The sequence below is a fragment of the Olea europaea genome, unplaced genomic scaffold, assembly GCF_002742605.1.
Source record: "Olea europaea var. sylvestris unplaced genomic scaffold, O_europaea_v1 scaffold4204, whole genome shotgun sequence".
NCBI lineage: Eukaryota > Viridiplantae > Streptophyta > Magnoliopsida > Lamiales > Oleaceae > Olea > Olea europaea.
This window is the reverse complement of record NW_019261846.1, coordinates 8,942-23,226: the sequence shown is the minus strand read 5'-3', so window position 1 is coordinate 23,226 and position 14,285 is coordinate 8,942. Positions and strand designations below refer to the sequence as shown.

The 14,285-nt window shown below is 33.5% G+C and overlaps 1 protein-coding gene across 2 annotated transcripts; it reads left to right on the top strand.

Annotated features, from left to right (window-relative positions):
* The first annotated feature begins 273 nt into the window (after positions 1 to 273).
* Positions 274 to 13,007, top strand: LOC111387727 (potassium channel AKT2/3). 2 transcript variants are annotated; one of them, XM_023012312.1, is made up of 11 exons: positions 274 to 691; positions 765 to 983; positions 5,014 to 5,172; positions 5,361 to 5,418; positions 5,611 to 5,928; positions 6,011 to 6,250; positions 10,862 to 11,179; positions 11,387 to 11,575; positions 11,896 to 11,971; positions 12,086 to 12,649; positions 12,718 to 13,007. In XM_023012312.1, exons 1-11 carry the CDS (start codon positions 468 to 470, stop codon positions 12,870 to 12,872), a joined length of 2,520 nt encoding a protein of 839 aa, XP_022868080.1. In that variant the 5' UTR covers positions 274 to 467; the 3' UTR covers positions 12,873 to 13,007. The 2 variants fall into 2 exon arrangements, with proteins under 2 accessions (XP_022868080.1, XP_022868079.1); XM_023012311.1 differs by lacking the exons at positions 274 to 691; positions 765 to 983; positions 5,014 to 5,172; ... (1 more) ...; positions 5,611 to 5,928; positions 6,011 to 6,250 and adding exons at positions 9,077 to 9,690; positions 9,879 to 9,936; positions 10,129 to 10,446; positions 10,529 to 10,768.
* Positions 13,008 to 14,285: the final 1,278 nt, after the last annotated feature.

The following is a 14,285-nucleotide window of genomic DNA, read 5'->3' as shown; positions in this document are numbered from 1 at the left end:
GTTACATCTTTAATTATTTTAAATATTCATTTTTAGGGACAAAAAATAGCACAAGCAACCATCACAATAATATTAGCAGCTAGTTAGTACTATTCAACCCTATGCAGTTACAAATAGCCAAAAATTTGAACATAATTGGAAAAAAACATAATTCCATCAATCCATCAATCCCAGATGCTCCCACTAGCCTCATTCCCATTCACCCCACCCCACCTCACCTCACCTCACCTCACCATTCTTTTCACACCACAATTATTTAACAATGACCCTTCAGCTATCTAGCTACCTAATTGAGCACCACAAAAATATCAAAATCACTTGTGAGTTATCTCCATCATCTTCTTTCTCTACTTTCTTGTAATTTCAGTACAATATTTCATTTCCTAGAACCCTAAGGAAAAGCAAATTTAATTAATTTCTGGGCCCTTTTTTTTCTTTTTCTTTTGGTGATCATACTAGAAGTGGAAATGAAATTTCCATATGATGGCAATAGTAGTACTCATTCTTCAAGTGCCCAACTCAAGAAAGCTGAGATTACTGATGAAGAACAAGTATTTATTAACAGTGGTTCAGGGACGGATCTTCGAAATCTGTCGAAACTTATAATCCCACCATTGGGTTCTTCAGGTTCTAATCAAACCCAAAATGACTCAAAAGGAAGAATCATCTCCTCCATGGATTCAAGATACAGGTCTGTACAGTATCCATGCATGCAAAATTTTATTAATTTTGAAAGAATATTAATTGAATGAATTTTGTAGCAGGTGTTGGGAAACCCTAATGGTGATTTTGGTAGCTTACTCAGTATGGGTTTGCCCTTTTGAAATTTCATTTCTTGATTCAAGTCCAAATAAAGAGCTATACATTGCAGACATTATTGTGGACATATTCTTTGCAGTTGATATTGTCTTGACATTTTTTGTTGCCTACATTGATTCAAGAACTCAGCTTCTTGTCACTGATTCAAGAAAAATTGCTACGAGGTCAGAATATTTCGTCATAATTACTTTTCTTTTTTCAGCAAATTATGAATATTTTTTCGTCACATGACAGTCGAAAGTTCATTAAACAAATATTTAATTACAGCAACCTTTTATGCTTATGATTAGGTCAAACAGAGAATTTATCATCAAAGCTAATGATTTTCTCATTTTATTTAATAAATATATAAAGAATTTATTATTCGATTCTTATATAGTCAAATTTTTTTGACCAATTGGAAAAAGAATAATTAAAAATTAAAGAGGAAAAACTCCACCATTTTTCCCTGCTTTTTTCAGAATTGGAAATTAAATAATTAATTAAATTAAGTTCGAGATGATCCTAGAATTTAAAAGTCGACAACATATGGACCATATTTGTTAAAGAATATTAATTGCAGGGACCCCATGCCCACTACTCCCATATGGTACATAAAGTGTTGTGGGGTTGTTTGATGGTTCCTTTATTATTTTATTTCACTTTCTTGAATTCGATATCTCCCAGACCTATAAGACAAATAGTGGCATATTGTATAGGGAATATATTTCCCCCGTTTGGCCGTCATCTTATTCTCATTTTTTTTTCTCTTATTTCCATCCACACAATTTTCTATAAAATAATATCACATGCAATTCAAAAATCTTTTATTCTTTTTCAGCCGCACATTTTTCAAAAAATACTATTCCAACTATTAAAACTTAAAAAGAGTAAGGACCTAACAGGGTCGTCTAGCTCTATTTAATATTTGAATATGACTAGGTGCCTAGTTTGGTCGCATCTTTTCAAACTTTTTTTTTTTAATTTATTTTCAACTACAAATTTTATAAGATTTCTAATTTTCATCAATTTTTCAACTACACATTTAATCGATTTTTATTAAAATATACTAAAAATTTATTTTTTAACAAAACCAAACAGGAGCTCAAAGACGTGACGTAGTGAATTGACTAAGTTTGGTATTTTTTTTAATTTTTTTTTCAGATTTAATGAAAATTTATTTCTGACCACACATTTCCTTGCAGTTCATATTAGCTTATAATCTCAAAAGATTTGTCAACCTATCATTTGAGTACAGAGTTGGTCCTCCACCATGTATTTTAGTTGTATAACGTCCATAACGACAAAATCATCCAAATAGTCATGTGGTCCTCGTAGAAACATTCCTTACTTCAAATTTTCGAGTATTGGCCTTTGTTACAAAATAAATATAACTTCATAAACTTGAATGTGCAATGCTCATATAGTTCTCGTATAGTATCCATTTTTTTTAAAATGCATTTTTCTCTCTATTCTTTTCAACCACACATTCTTTATTAAAATAATATTATACGTAGATCAAAATTTTTTCTTATTTTTCAACTACACACTTTCCGTCAATTTACTATTTTAAAATGTATTTTTACATAAAAATGACTCTCAAACACCCCCATAATAGGTACAAACCTCGTCAAAAAAATGACGGTTGTTACATGAGGCCATGAACAAGTTAATAAAAATTGGTAGATTCAATCCAGAGGCGATCTTTTTTGTTACTGGTTTTTGTCTTTTTCAAATATTTGATTGTAGAGTGGTGAATGATTAATTATTGTGTTTAAATTATAAACGGTTGGCTTGAAAAATTAAAATAAAATCATTGTATTTGTATGATTTTAAAATAGATTAATAAAAATATAATACCAAAAAAAGTGATAAAGCATCGTGAATAATATTTTGAAAACCATTACATATTTATCAAGGGTGAGTGATATTGACATACACACGAACATATACAATGATATTATTTAAACATTGATCGTATTGCTATAAATAAAAATGTAGAATTCCTGTTTTTCTTTGAATGGTGTGATTTATTTAAACAATTATTGTGTTTCTAATTTATTTATTTTTTGAATATATTTAATGTAATTTCACATAATAATAATGAAATGAAAAATCGAGAATTTGTAATATTTTAACCCTTTTAAATTAAATCTTATGATATTATTTATGGGTTGATTTTATGTTAATAATGTTATTATTTGTTTAATCAATTGCATTTTATTCCACACTACATTTTAAAACCTTCATTTTCCCCCCTTTGCGCTAATACTTAAACCTATGCTCCTTAATTTTTTTATTTTTTTTTTCTCTTTTACACATTTAGTAAGTACTTTATTGGTCACTACATTACAATTTTTTTATTTATCTACTAATTAATACTAGTAATAGTTTATCTTTAAATATAATTATTGAATTGTAATTGTCTTGTAAGATCATTTTTAAATAAATTTCAGGGAAAATTGTAACAGTGATCCCGAATTTTTCATTTTTTGTAGATTTTATCTTAACATTCAATTTGTGTTAGCGAAGTGACATCTTTCAAAAATATGTAGCAAAGGTCCAAATGGACGATTTTCATCCATTTGGTCGTTAGTTGACCAACAAAAGTGAGTTTTGATTAATCTTAACCAAATTAAAAATGCTAGAATGGTAACTTAATAATTATCATATTAAGACCCTGTTTGAGTCTTATTATTTTCTCATTAAAATGAAAAATATGATCATTATCCATCATATTAAATTATCATATTTGACTTTTTATCTTTTGTGTGAGACCAATAATGATTATATTTTTCATTTTCATTTTTACAATAATGTGGTTCAAACATGGCTAAATAAATGAACCAAAAAATGGAAAGAAAAAAAATGGTCTCCTCCAAACACCCCATTCCCATCCCTATGCACCTTTCCACAACAACCAACAAAGTCGACCCCACATCCTCCAGATCGGTCAAGGCCACCCAAAACCAACCGCCACCACAACCATCAAACCTACACCAAAAACCCCACCCCACCATTGAGCAAGAGCTGCACAGTAAAATCCTCCATAGCATCAAACCAACACCCAAAACCAAAAACCCCACCTCAACATTTCTATAAATTCATTTGTTGATTGATAAAATTTTGAGGCTAGAAATCATAGAAAATACCGTTCTAGTTTTGAGGTTGATTTTATTCGGGAAGGAAATGGAATAAAATGGCAAGTTCTTAGCTTCAACTGATGCTAGGCTTTTACCTTAGCTTATTGTAGCTTTGGGCAATAAACAATTGGTGAAAGATCCCGAGGTTTTGGAGAAATTTGTTCAATTTTGTCAACAGCCAGTAAAAACTGATTCAGTATAAGGACGATGGGTGTATGATTGGATTTTTGGCGGTGGGTGTGCAAAGGAAATGTTACCGACAGTAGTGTGATTGGTTTCCTAGAGGTGGTACTGACGACAGTAGTACTGGTGGCTAATTTCAAGGAGAGAGAGAGACATAGAGAGAGCAAGGGGTGGCTGAAGGAGACAACCCTTTTTATTTCTTTTCTTAATTTTCTTTTTATTTTTTTCCCTATTTTTTAATTTTTGATTATTTATTTAGGCTCCGTTTGGTACCCATTTTTTTCAAAATATATTTTTTCTTTCTCTTCTTTTCAACCTTACATCCTTTATTAAAATAAGATTACACATAAATAAAAAAAATTTCTTTATTTTTTAACAACACATTTTTCATTAATTTACTATTTTAAAATGCATATTTAAATAAAAATGGGGCTCAAACACCCATTTAATAAGATAACTATCATGATATCATTTTACCCATTTTAATTTAGTCAAAATTAATCCAAATTCACTTTTCTTGGTCAGCTAACGCTCAAATGGATGGGAATTGTTCATTTGGACCTTTGTTGCATATTTTTGAAAGACTACAAATTGAATATTAGGATAAAGTCTTAAAAAATGAAAGGTTAGGGACCGTTAGTGCAATTTTCCCTAAATTTTATTACATTGATTTTTAAAATTTTCAGCTCTCTTTACCTGATTCAATCAACGTTCTTTGAATTAGGGCCTCCTAAAGCAATCTAATTAACTCATCAAGTTGTTCTAAAGGATCAAAACTGCCCGTTAATGGAATTCCTAGTCATCTGAAATGTATCAATTCACTGTACATTACATGCATATAGAATTTAGACTTTGGATAAATTTCGTTTGTAAATTTTTGGGAAAATAGGTACCTCTCAACCTGGTTTCTAATGGATGTGGCTTCAACAATCCCATTCGAGACAGTAGCTTTCTTGATTACTGGGAGACATCAAGCTGGTGTCTCTTACTCAGTTCTAGGAATGCTCAGATTTTGGCGTCTTCGCCGCGTCAAGAGCTTCTTTACAAGGTTAACATTTCACCCGTACTAAATAATATCACAATTCTTCTAGTAGACTACAAAATTCTTAGACGAGCTGGTGCAGTTTTTATCCAAAAACATGTCATCAAGTTATGTATCCATGGCTAAGGCCTTAGTGAATTGGTAAAGAAGTTGGAATGACATATTAAGATTCTGAGATTCAAATGGCATTGCAGGATTGAAAAAGATATCAGATTCAGCTATTTTTGGGTCAGATGTGCCAGGCTTTTATTTGTAAGTACTTGCTATCAAAACAATCTCAATTTCAGCATAAGACCATCAAAGTTGTTTATTGGATGCCGGGGGACGATTGGGAATTTATCAGGTTCCCATTATGAGTCTTACTGGCAACAAGCCCTTAAAAATGCAATCGAGAGGATATGTATATAGTATGAATAGACCACCATTTTGTACCTATGTTTCCAGGTAACATTGATCCTAGCGCATTGTGCTGGATGCCTATACTACTTTCTAGCCGTCAAATATCCACATGGAGGAAAGACATGGATTGGATCTGCTATTCCAAATTTCAAAGAGACGAGCCTTTGGATAAGATACATTTCAGCCCTATATTGGTCCATCACTACCATGACTACAGTTGGATATGGTGATCTACATGCAGTGAATACCTTAGAAATGGTGTTCATAATTTTCTACATGCTTTTCAATCTAGGCCTAACTGCTTATATTATTGGTAACATGACAAACTTGGTTGTTGAGGCCACTCGCCGTACAATGGAATTTGTAAGTCTTTTTTTCTATCTGATAGAAAGTAGGTGATAAATACATGGAAAGAAAGTGAGTTTATTGTTTTATTTTCTTGTAGAGAAGTAGCATTGAAGTTGCATCGAGTTTTGTGTCCCGTAACCAGTTGCCTCCTAGGCTGAAAGATCAGATATTGGCTTATATGTGTCTAAGATTTAAGGCTGAGAGCTTGAACCAGCAGCAACTCATTGAACAGCTACCCAAAACACTATGTAAAAGTATCCGGCAGCATTTGTTTATGCCTACGGTCGAGAAAGTTTATCTATTCAAGGGTGTCTCTAGGGAAATTCTATTGCTCCTGGTAAGCAATACATATTTAGTAGAAAGAAAAAACTCATGCCTAAATTAGCATGCAAGATTTTGATTGCTCGTAATATCGGTCTAAAATGATCAGGTTGCAGATATGAAAGCTGAATATATCCTATTTTTTAACAAAACCAAACAGGAGCTCAAAGACGTGACGTAGTGAATTGACTAAGTTTGGTATTTTTTTATTTTTTTTTTCAGATTTAATGAAAATTTATTTCTGACCACACATTTCCTTGCAGTTCATATTAGCTTATAATCTCAAAAGATTTGTCAACCTATCATTTGAGTACAGAGTTGGTCCTCCACCATGTATTTTAGTTGTATAACGTCCATAACGACAAAATCATCCAAATAGTCATGTGGTCCTCGTAGAAACATTCCTTACTTCAAATTTTCGAGTATTGGCCTTTGTTACAAAATAAATATAACTTCATAAACTTGAATGTGCAATGCTCATATAGTTCTCGTATAGTATCCATTTTTTTTAAAATGCATTTTTCTCTCTATTCTTTTCAACCACACATTCTTTATTAAAATAATATTATACGTAGATCAAAATTTTTTCTTATTTTTCAACTACACACTTTCCGTCAATTTACTATTTTAAAATGTATTTTTACATAAAAATGACTCTCAAACACCCCCATAATAGGTACAAACCTCGTCAAAAAAATGACGGTTGTTACATGAGGCCATGAACAAGTTAATAAAAATTGGTAGATTCAATCCAGAGGCGATCTTTTTTGTTACTGGTTTTTGTCTTTTTCAAATATTTGATTGTAGAGTGGTGAATGATTAATTATTGTGTTTAAATTATAAACGGTTGGCTTGAAAAATTAAAATAAAATCATTGTATTTGTATGATTTTAAAATAGATTAATAAAAATATAATACCAAAAAAAGTGATAAAGCATCGTGAATAATATTTTGAAAACCATTACATATTTATCAAGGGTGAGTGATATTGACATACACACGAACATATACAATGATATTATTTAAACATTGATCGTATTGCTATAAATAAAAATGTAGAATTCCTGTTTTTCTTTGAATGGTGTGATTTATTTAAACAATTATTGTGTTTCTAATTTATTTATTTTTTGAATATATTTAATGTAATTTCACATAATAATAATGAAATGAAAAATCGAGAATTTGTAATATTTTAACCCTTTTAAATTAAATCTTATGATATTATTTATGGGTTGATTTTATGTTAATAATGTTATTATTTGTTTAATCAATTGCATTTATTCCACACTACATTTTAAAACCTTCATTTTCCCCCCTTTGCGCTAATACATAAACCTATGCTCCTTAATTTTTTTTTTTTTTTTTCTCTTTTACACATTTAGTAAGTACTTTATTTGTCACTACATCACATTTTTTTTTATTTATCTACTAATTAATACTAGTAATAGTTTATCTTTAAATATAATTATTGAATTGTAATTGTCTTGTCAGATCACTTTTAAATAAATTTCAGGGAAAATTGTAACAGTGATCCCGAATTTTTCACTTTTTGTAGATTTTATTTTAACATTCAATTTGTGTTAGCAAAGTGACATCTTTCAAAAATATGTAGCAAAGGTCTAAATGGGCGATTTTCATCCATTTGATCGTTAGTTGACCAACAAAAGTGAATTTTGATTAATCTTAACCAAATTAAACATGCTAGAATAGTAACTTAATAATTATCATATTTAGGCCCTGTTTGAGTTTTATTATTTCTTCATTAGAATGAAAAATATGATCATTATCCATCACATCAAGTCATTATATTTGGCTTTTTATCTCTTGTGTGGGGCCAATAACAGTTATATTTTTCATTCTCATTTTTACAATAATGTGGCTCAAACGAGGCTAAATAAATGAACCAAAAAATAAGGAAAAAATAAAAAAACCAAAAAATGGAAAGAAAAAAATGGTCTCCTCCAAACACCCCATTCCCATCCCTATCCCCTTTTCCACAACAACCAACAAAGTCGACACCACATCCTCCCGATCGGTCAAAGCCACCCAAAACCAACCGCCACCACAACCATCAAACCTACACCAAAAACCCCACCCCACCATTGAGCAAGAGCTGCACAGTAAAATCCTCCATAACATCAAACCAACACCCAAAACCAAAAACCCTACCTCAACATTTCTATAAATTCATTTGTTGATTGATAAAATTTTGAGGCTAGAAATCATAGAAAATACCGTTCTAGTTTTGAGGTTGATTTTATTCGGGAAGGAAATGGAATAAAATGGCAAGTTCTTAGCTTCAACTGATGCTAGGCTTTTACCTTAGCTTATTGTAGCTTTGGGCAATAAACAATTGGTGAAAGATCCCGAGGTTTTGGAGAAATTTGTTCAATTTTGTCAACAGCCAGTAAAAACTGATTCAGTATAAGGACGATGGGTGTATGATTGGATTTTTGGCGGTGGGTGTGCAAAGGAAATGTTACCGACAGTAGTGTGATTGGTTTCCTAGAGGTGGTACTGACGACAGTAGTACTGGTGGCTAATTTCAAGGAGAGAGAGAGACATAGAGAGAGCAAGGGGTGGCTGAAGGAGACAACCCTTTTTATTTCTTTTCTTAATTTTCTTTTTATTTTTTTCCCTATTTTTTAATTTTTGATTATTTATTTAGGCTCGCTTGGTACCCATTTTTTTCAAAATATATTTTTTCTTTCTCTTCTTTTCAACCTTACATCCTTTATTAAAATAAGATTACACATAAATAAAAAAAATTTCTTTATTTTTTAACAACACATTTTTCATTAATTTACTATTTTAAAATGCATATTTAAATAAAAATGGGGCTCAAACACCCATTTAATAAGATAACTATCATGATATCATTTTACCCATTTTAATTTAGTCAAAATTAATCCAAATTCACTTTTCTTGGTCAGCTAACGCTCAAATGGATGGGAATTGTTCATTTGGACCTTTGTTGCATATTTTTGAAAGACTACAAATTGAATATTAGGATAAAGTCTTAAAAAATGAAAGGTTAGGGACCGTTAGTGCAATTTTCCCTAAATTTTATTACATTGATTTTTAAAATTTTCAGCTCTCTTTACCTGATTCAATCAACGTTCTTTGAATTAGGGCCTCCTAAAGCAATCTAATTAACTCATCAAGTTGTTCTAAAGGATCAAAACTGCCCGTTAATGGAATTCCTAGTCATCTGAAATGTATCAATTCACTGTACATTACATGCATATAGAATTTAGACTTTGGATAAATTTCGTTTGTAAATTTTTGGGAAAATAGGTACCTCTCAACCTGGTTTCTAATGGATGTGGCTTCAACAATCCCATTCGAGACAGTAGCTTTCTTGATTACTGGGAGACATCAAGCTGGTGTCTCTTACTCAGTTCTAGGAATGCTCAGATTTTGGCGTCTTCGCCGCGTCAAGAGCTTCTTTACAAGGTTAACATTTCACCCGTACTAAATAATATCACAATTCTTCTAGTAGACTACAAAATTCTTAGACGAGCTGGTGCAGTTTTTATCCAAAAACATGTCATCAAGTTATGTATCCATGGCTAAGGCCTTAGTGAATTGGTAAAGAAGTTGGAATGACATATTAAGATTCTGAGATTCAAATGGCATTGCAGGATTGAAAAAGATATCAGATTCAGCTATTTTTGGGTCAGATGTGCCAGGCTTTTATTTGTAAGTACTTGCTATCAAAACAATCTCAATTTCAGCATAAGACCATCAAAGTTGTTTATTGGATGCCGGGGGACGATTGGGAATTTATCAGGTTCCCATTATGAGTCTTACTGGCAACAAGCCCTTAAAAATGCAATCGAGAGGATATGTATATAGTATGAATAGACCACCATTTTGTACCTATGTTTCCAGGTAACATTGATCCTAGCGCATTGTGCTGGATGCCTATACTACTTTCTAGCCGTCAAATATCCACATGGAGGAAAGACATGGATTGGATCTGCTATTCCAAATTTCAAAGAGACGAGCCTTTGGATAAGATACATTTCAGCCCTATATTGGTCCATCACTACCATGACTACAGTTGGATATGGTGATCTACATGCAGTGAATACCTTAGAAATGGTGTTCATAATTTTCTACATGCTTTTCAATCTAGGCCTAACTGCTTATATTATTGGTAACATGACAAACTTGGTTGTTGAGGCCACTCGCCGTACAATGGAATTTGTAAGTCTTTTTTTCTATCTGATAGAAAGTAGGTGATAAATACATGGAAAGAAAGTGAGTTTATTGTTTTATTTTCTTGTAGAGAAGTAGCATTGAAGTTGCATCGAGTTTTGTGTCCCGTAACCAGTTGCCTCCTAGGCTGAAAGATCAGATATTGGCTTATATGTGTCTAAGATTTAAGGCTGAGAGCTTGAACCAGCAGCAACTCATTGAACAGCTACCCAAAACACTATGTAAAAGTATCCGGCAGCATTTGTTTATGCCTACGGTCGAGAAAGTTTATCTATTCAAGGGTGTCTCTAGGGAAATTCTATTGCTCCTGGTAAGCAATACATATTTAGTAGAAAGAAAAAACTCATGCCTAAATTAGCATGCAAGATTTTGATTGCTCGTAATATCGGTCTAAAATGATCAGGTTGCAGATATGAAAGCTGAATATATCCCTCCAAGAGAGGATGTTATAATGCACAATGAAGCACCAGATGATGTATACATAATTGTATCCGGAGAAGTTGAAAAGATCGACTGTGACAAGGGCAAAGAAAGAGTCGTTTGGACATTCAAATCAGAGGACATGCTTGGAGAAGTTGGAGCATTTTGTTCTAGACCTCAAATCTCTACATATCGTACGAAGACACTTTCACAATTGCTGAGGCTGAAAACAAGCAGTCTGATAGAAGCTATGAAGATGAGACAGGAAGATAATGTTATCATGATTAAAAATTTCCTTCAGGTTGGTCATTTGGTACTTAGCTTTACTATCAAAGGTTTTGTTCTGTCAAGTGTGATGGTGCTAGGACAATAAAAATCTTCAAACAGTCTGTTCGGTTTTGTGTCGCGCTGAACTGTGTAAAGACTAATTATTTAGTTCACTTATCCACTCGATTGGGTATCGGCCTAGTTTCTTATGATGAATCTAACTAATGGTCGAATGTTGCAGCATCACAATAAGCTAAAGGATTTATGCCTAGGGGATTTATTTCTTGAAGGTGGGGAAGAAGATGGTGACCTGAACATGTCAATAAACTTGCTCACAGTTGCCAGTACAGGCAATGCTGCTTTTCTTAATGAGCTTTTAAAGGCCGGGCTGGATCCTGATATCGGAGACTCTAAAGGAAGGACCCCATTGGTAAGTCAATTTCCGCTAGTAAACTGAACTATGATTTATCTTTGGGTTTTGTTTCCTGAAGTATTGTGATAGAATGGCCAGACCAATGTCAACTCATTAAATCAAGAAATGCACGGTGAAGATCTTTATTGAACAAAATAAACATACTTAGTACAATAGGAAAGAGAAACAAAGAAATAGTAAATCTTCAGAAAGGTAAATTTTTCAAACATGTTTGGGAACAAAAGTTTCTTTATAATTAACTTAGCTTAGCCAAACATACCTGCTCTCTTTCAACTTGACACCATTGTCATCCTAACGTGTCTGGTTCAACACCTCAGCACATAGCAGCGTCTAGAGGGCATGAAGAGTGTGTAGTGGTGCTCCTCAAGCATGCATGTAACATACACTTGAAAGGTAAAATGTCATCCTCATCTCTGCGCATATGTATATAATGTAAAATTATTTAACATTTTCTTGAAGGGGTTTTTCGCATTGAAATGATATAATGAATAACATAATTGATGGCAGATATGAATGGTAACACGGCGCTATGGGAAGCCATTGCAGCAAAGCACCATTCGATATTCACTATTTTGTATCACTGGGCTTCCATTTCTGATTCCTACATTGCTGGTGACCTTTTATGCATGGCTGTAAGAAGAAACGATTTGACAGTGGCGAAAGAACTCCTAAAACGCGGATTACATGTTGACTCAAAGGATCGCCATGGATTGACTGCTATCCAAGTTGCGATTGCAGAAAATCACATTGACATGGTGAGACTACTTCTGATGAATGGGGCTGAGGCCAATGATACAGTCAAAAACAAGATTCCTTCAGTGAATTTGAATGATATACTGCAAAAGCGAGAGGTAGGACACCGTATATCAATGCCTGATGCACTGGATAAAGATGTTCTTAGAAGGCACGAAAATGAGCAGGAACATGGTGGAGAAAGTTTTCAGGGACTGTGTGTTCCTAGAGTTAGTATATATAAAGGCCACCCCTTGGCACGTAGAGAATCACATTGCACCCAGCCAGGGAGGTTGATTAGGTTGCCGAATTCCCTTGTAGAGCTCAAGAACATTGCAGGTAACAACTTATTTTGCCTACAATTGAGTAGAGCTTTTCAGATTTTGATATTTGATTGTTTGTGGCAGGTAAGAAGTTTGGGTTTGATGCTACAGACGCTTTGGTGGTTGATGGAGGAGGAGCAGAAATTGACTCTATTGAAGTGATAAGAGATAATGACAAACTGTTTATAGTTGAAAATCCAGATTATATATGTAATAAAACCGACAAGAAACAGAAATAGAATCAAACGTTGCTAAACACGCACCTATATATCAGATAATCAAATCAAACTTTTGCCCTGTAGTATTGTGGGTTTATTACCCAATTGTATGTTTTGGGGGTTCCATTAGTAACGATGATCTAATTTCATTTTCAAGTCTTTGGCAAAAACAATTAAGAACTCTTCAGCATGACAACAATGGGATCGACAAACTATGGCAAAGAAGGCCTTTACTCTCCCTGCATAAAAAGTCAAATACAAGTTAATTAATTACCAAGATCGTCATAAAATGCTGCAGATGCTGTAAGAAATAGAAAAAGGAAATTGCAAGCCAAAAAAGGAGGAATTGTTCTGCTCTATTTCTGAATTTGAATCATCTTTGTACAAACGAATGCTGTGTATATATATATTGTTATCGGAAATTCGACTAACGCAATCGAAAGAACAAATAAAATAAACAGAAAAATAGAAAACAGTAGATGAAGGATTATGCCAAAGCAAATCTCCTTAAGATAGATTTCGCCCCCAATGAAGTGCAAAGGGATTATGGACGTCTGTCTTCCAAGATACAATGCTCCTTCCAAAGTCGATACTGCACAATACCAACCTTGTCGGTCGAACCAATGAATGATTGTACTCGAACGGAATAACTACGAAAATATAAGAGAATTTTTAGAGCAAAATATGGAGAGAGAAGAATTTAGAAATCAATTGAATTCGTAATTGATTTGGAGTGTCCAAAAACGAATCTAGGGGTCTCTATTTATAGAGATTGAAGTGTCTCATGGAACAGGTGTGTGACATTTCAGGAACTGGTGCACCACTTGGTCCGATTCGTCTTAACCATTGGATCGCACTATTTTCATGATCTGACCGCTCGGATTGAACCATGAAGTGAAGTATCCATTCACCAATTTTTGAACAGTCACAGCCATGCGGATGCCATGCATACATCTAACCGCCACGCAGGACGAAGGGACGTGACCTACCACGCTTGCGCCACCTAGAATGCCAACTCACCGACCCTTGCGCTGTCACGTCATCGAACCACGAGTCCATTTCCAAAAACTATAACGCTCCCCAGCTCCTCGCGACGATGCGTACGTGCGAAGTGCGTGTGCCGAGACCGGGACCGGGTCCGGGGAGCCGTGCGAGTGGTGCGAAGCACCACTCTAGTGGCGACTAGCCTTTGGCCAGCTAAAGTTAATCAAGTGATAGGTAACTTATTAAATTATATATTATTCACACAACCCACTATATATACAAGATTATTTTCTTGTAAACTTTCGATGTGGGATTCCTTTCCATATAAAAAACACTTAAAATGGGCTTATCAACATATGGGCCTATATTGGAGACTTTTCCAATTCACCCAAATTAATTGTAATGACCCACATCATTAAATATTACATTTAATGTTTTAAACCCAAATTA

Excerpts from the sequence above, each read along its gene's own strand:
- LOC111387727 (XM_023012312.1), top strand. The coding sequence starts at position 468 with ATGAAATTTCCATATGATGGCAATAGTAGTACTCATTCTTCAAGTGCC. Across the intron at positions 6,251-10,861 it reads GGGAAATTCTATTGCTCCTG|GTTGCAGATATGAAAGCTGA; the intron begins GTAAGCAATACA and ends TAAAATGATCAG. Across the intron at positions 11,180-11,386 it reads TGATTAAAAATTTCCTTCAG|CATCACAATAAGCTAAAGGA; the intron begins GTTGGTCATTTG and ends CGAATGTTGCAG.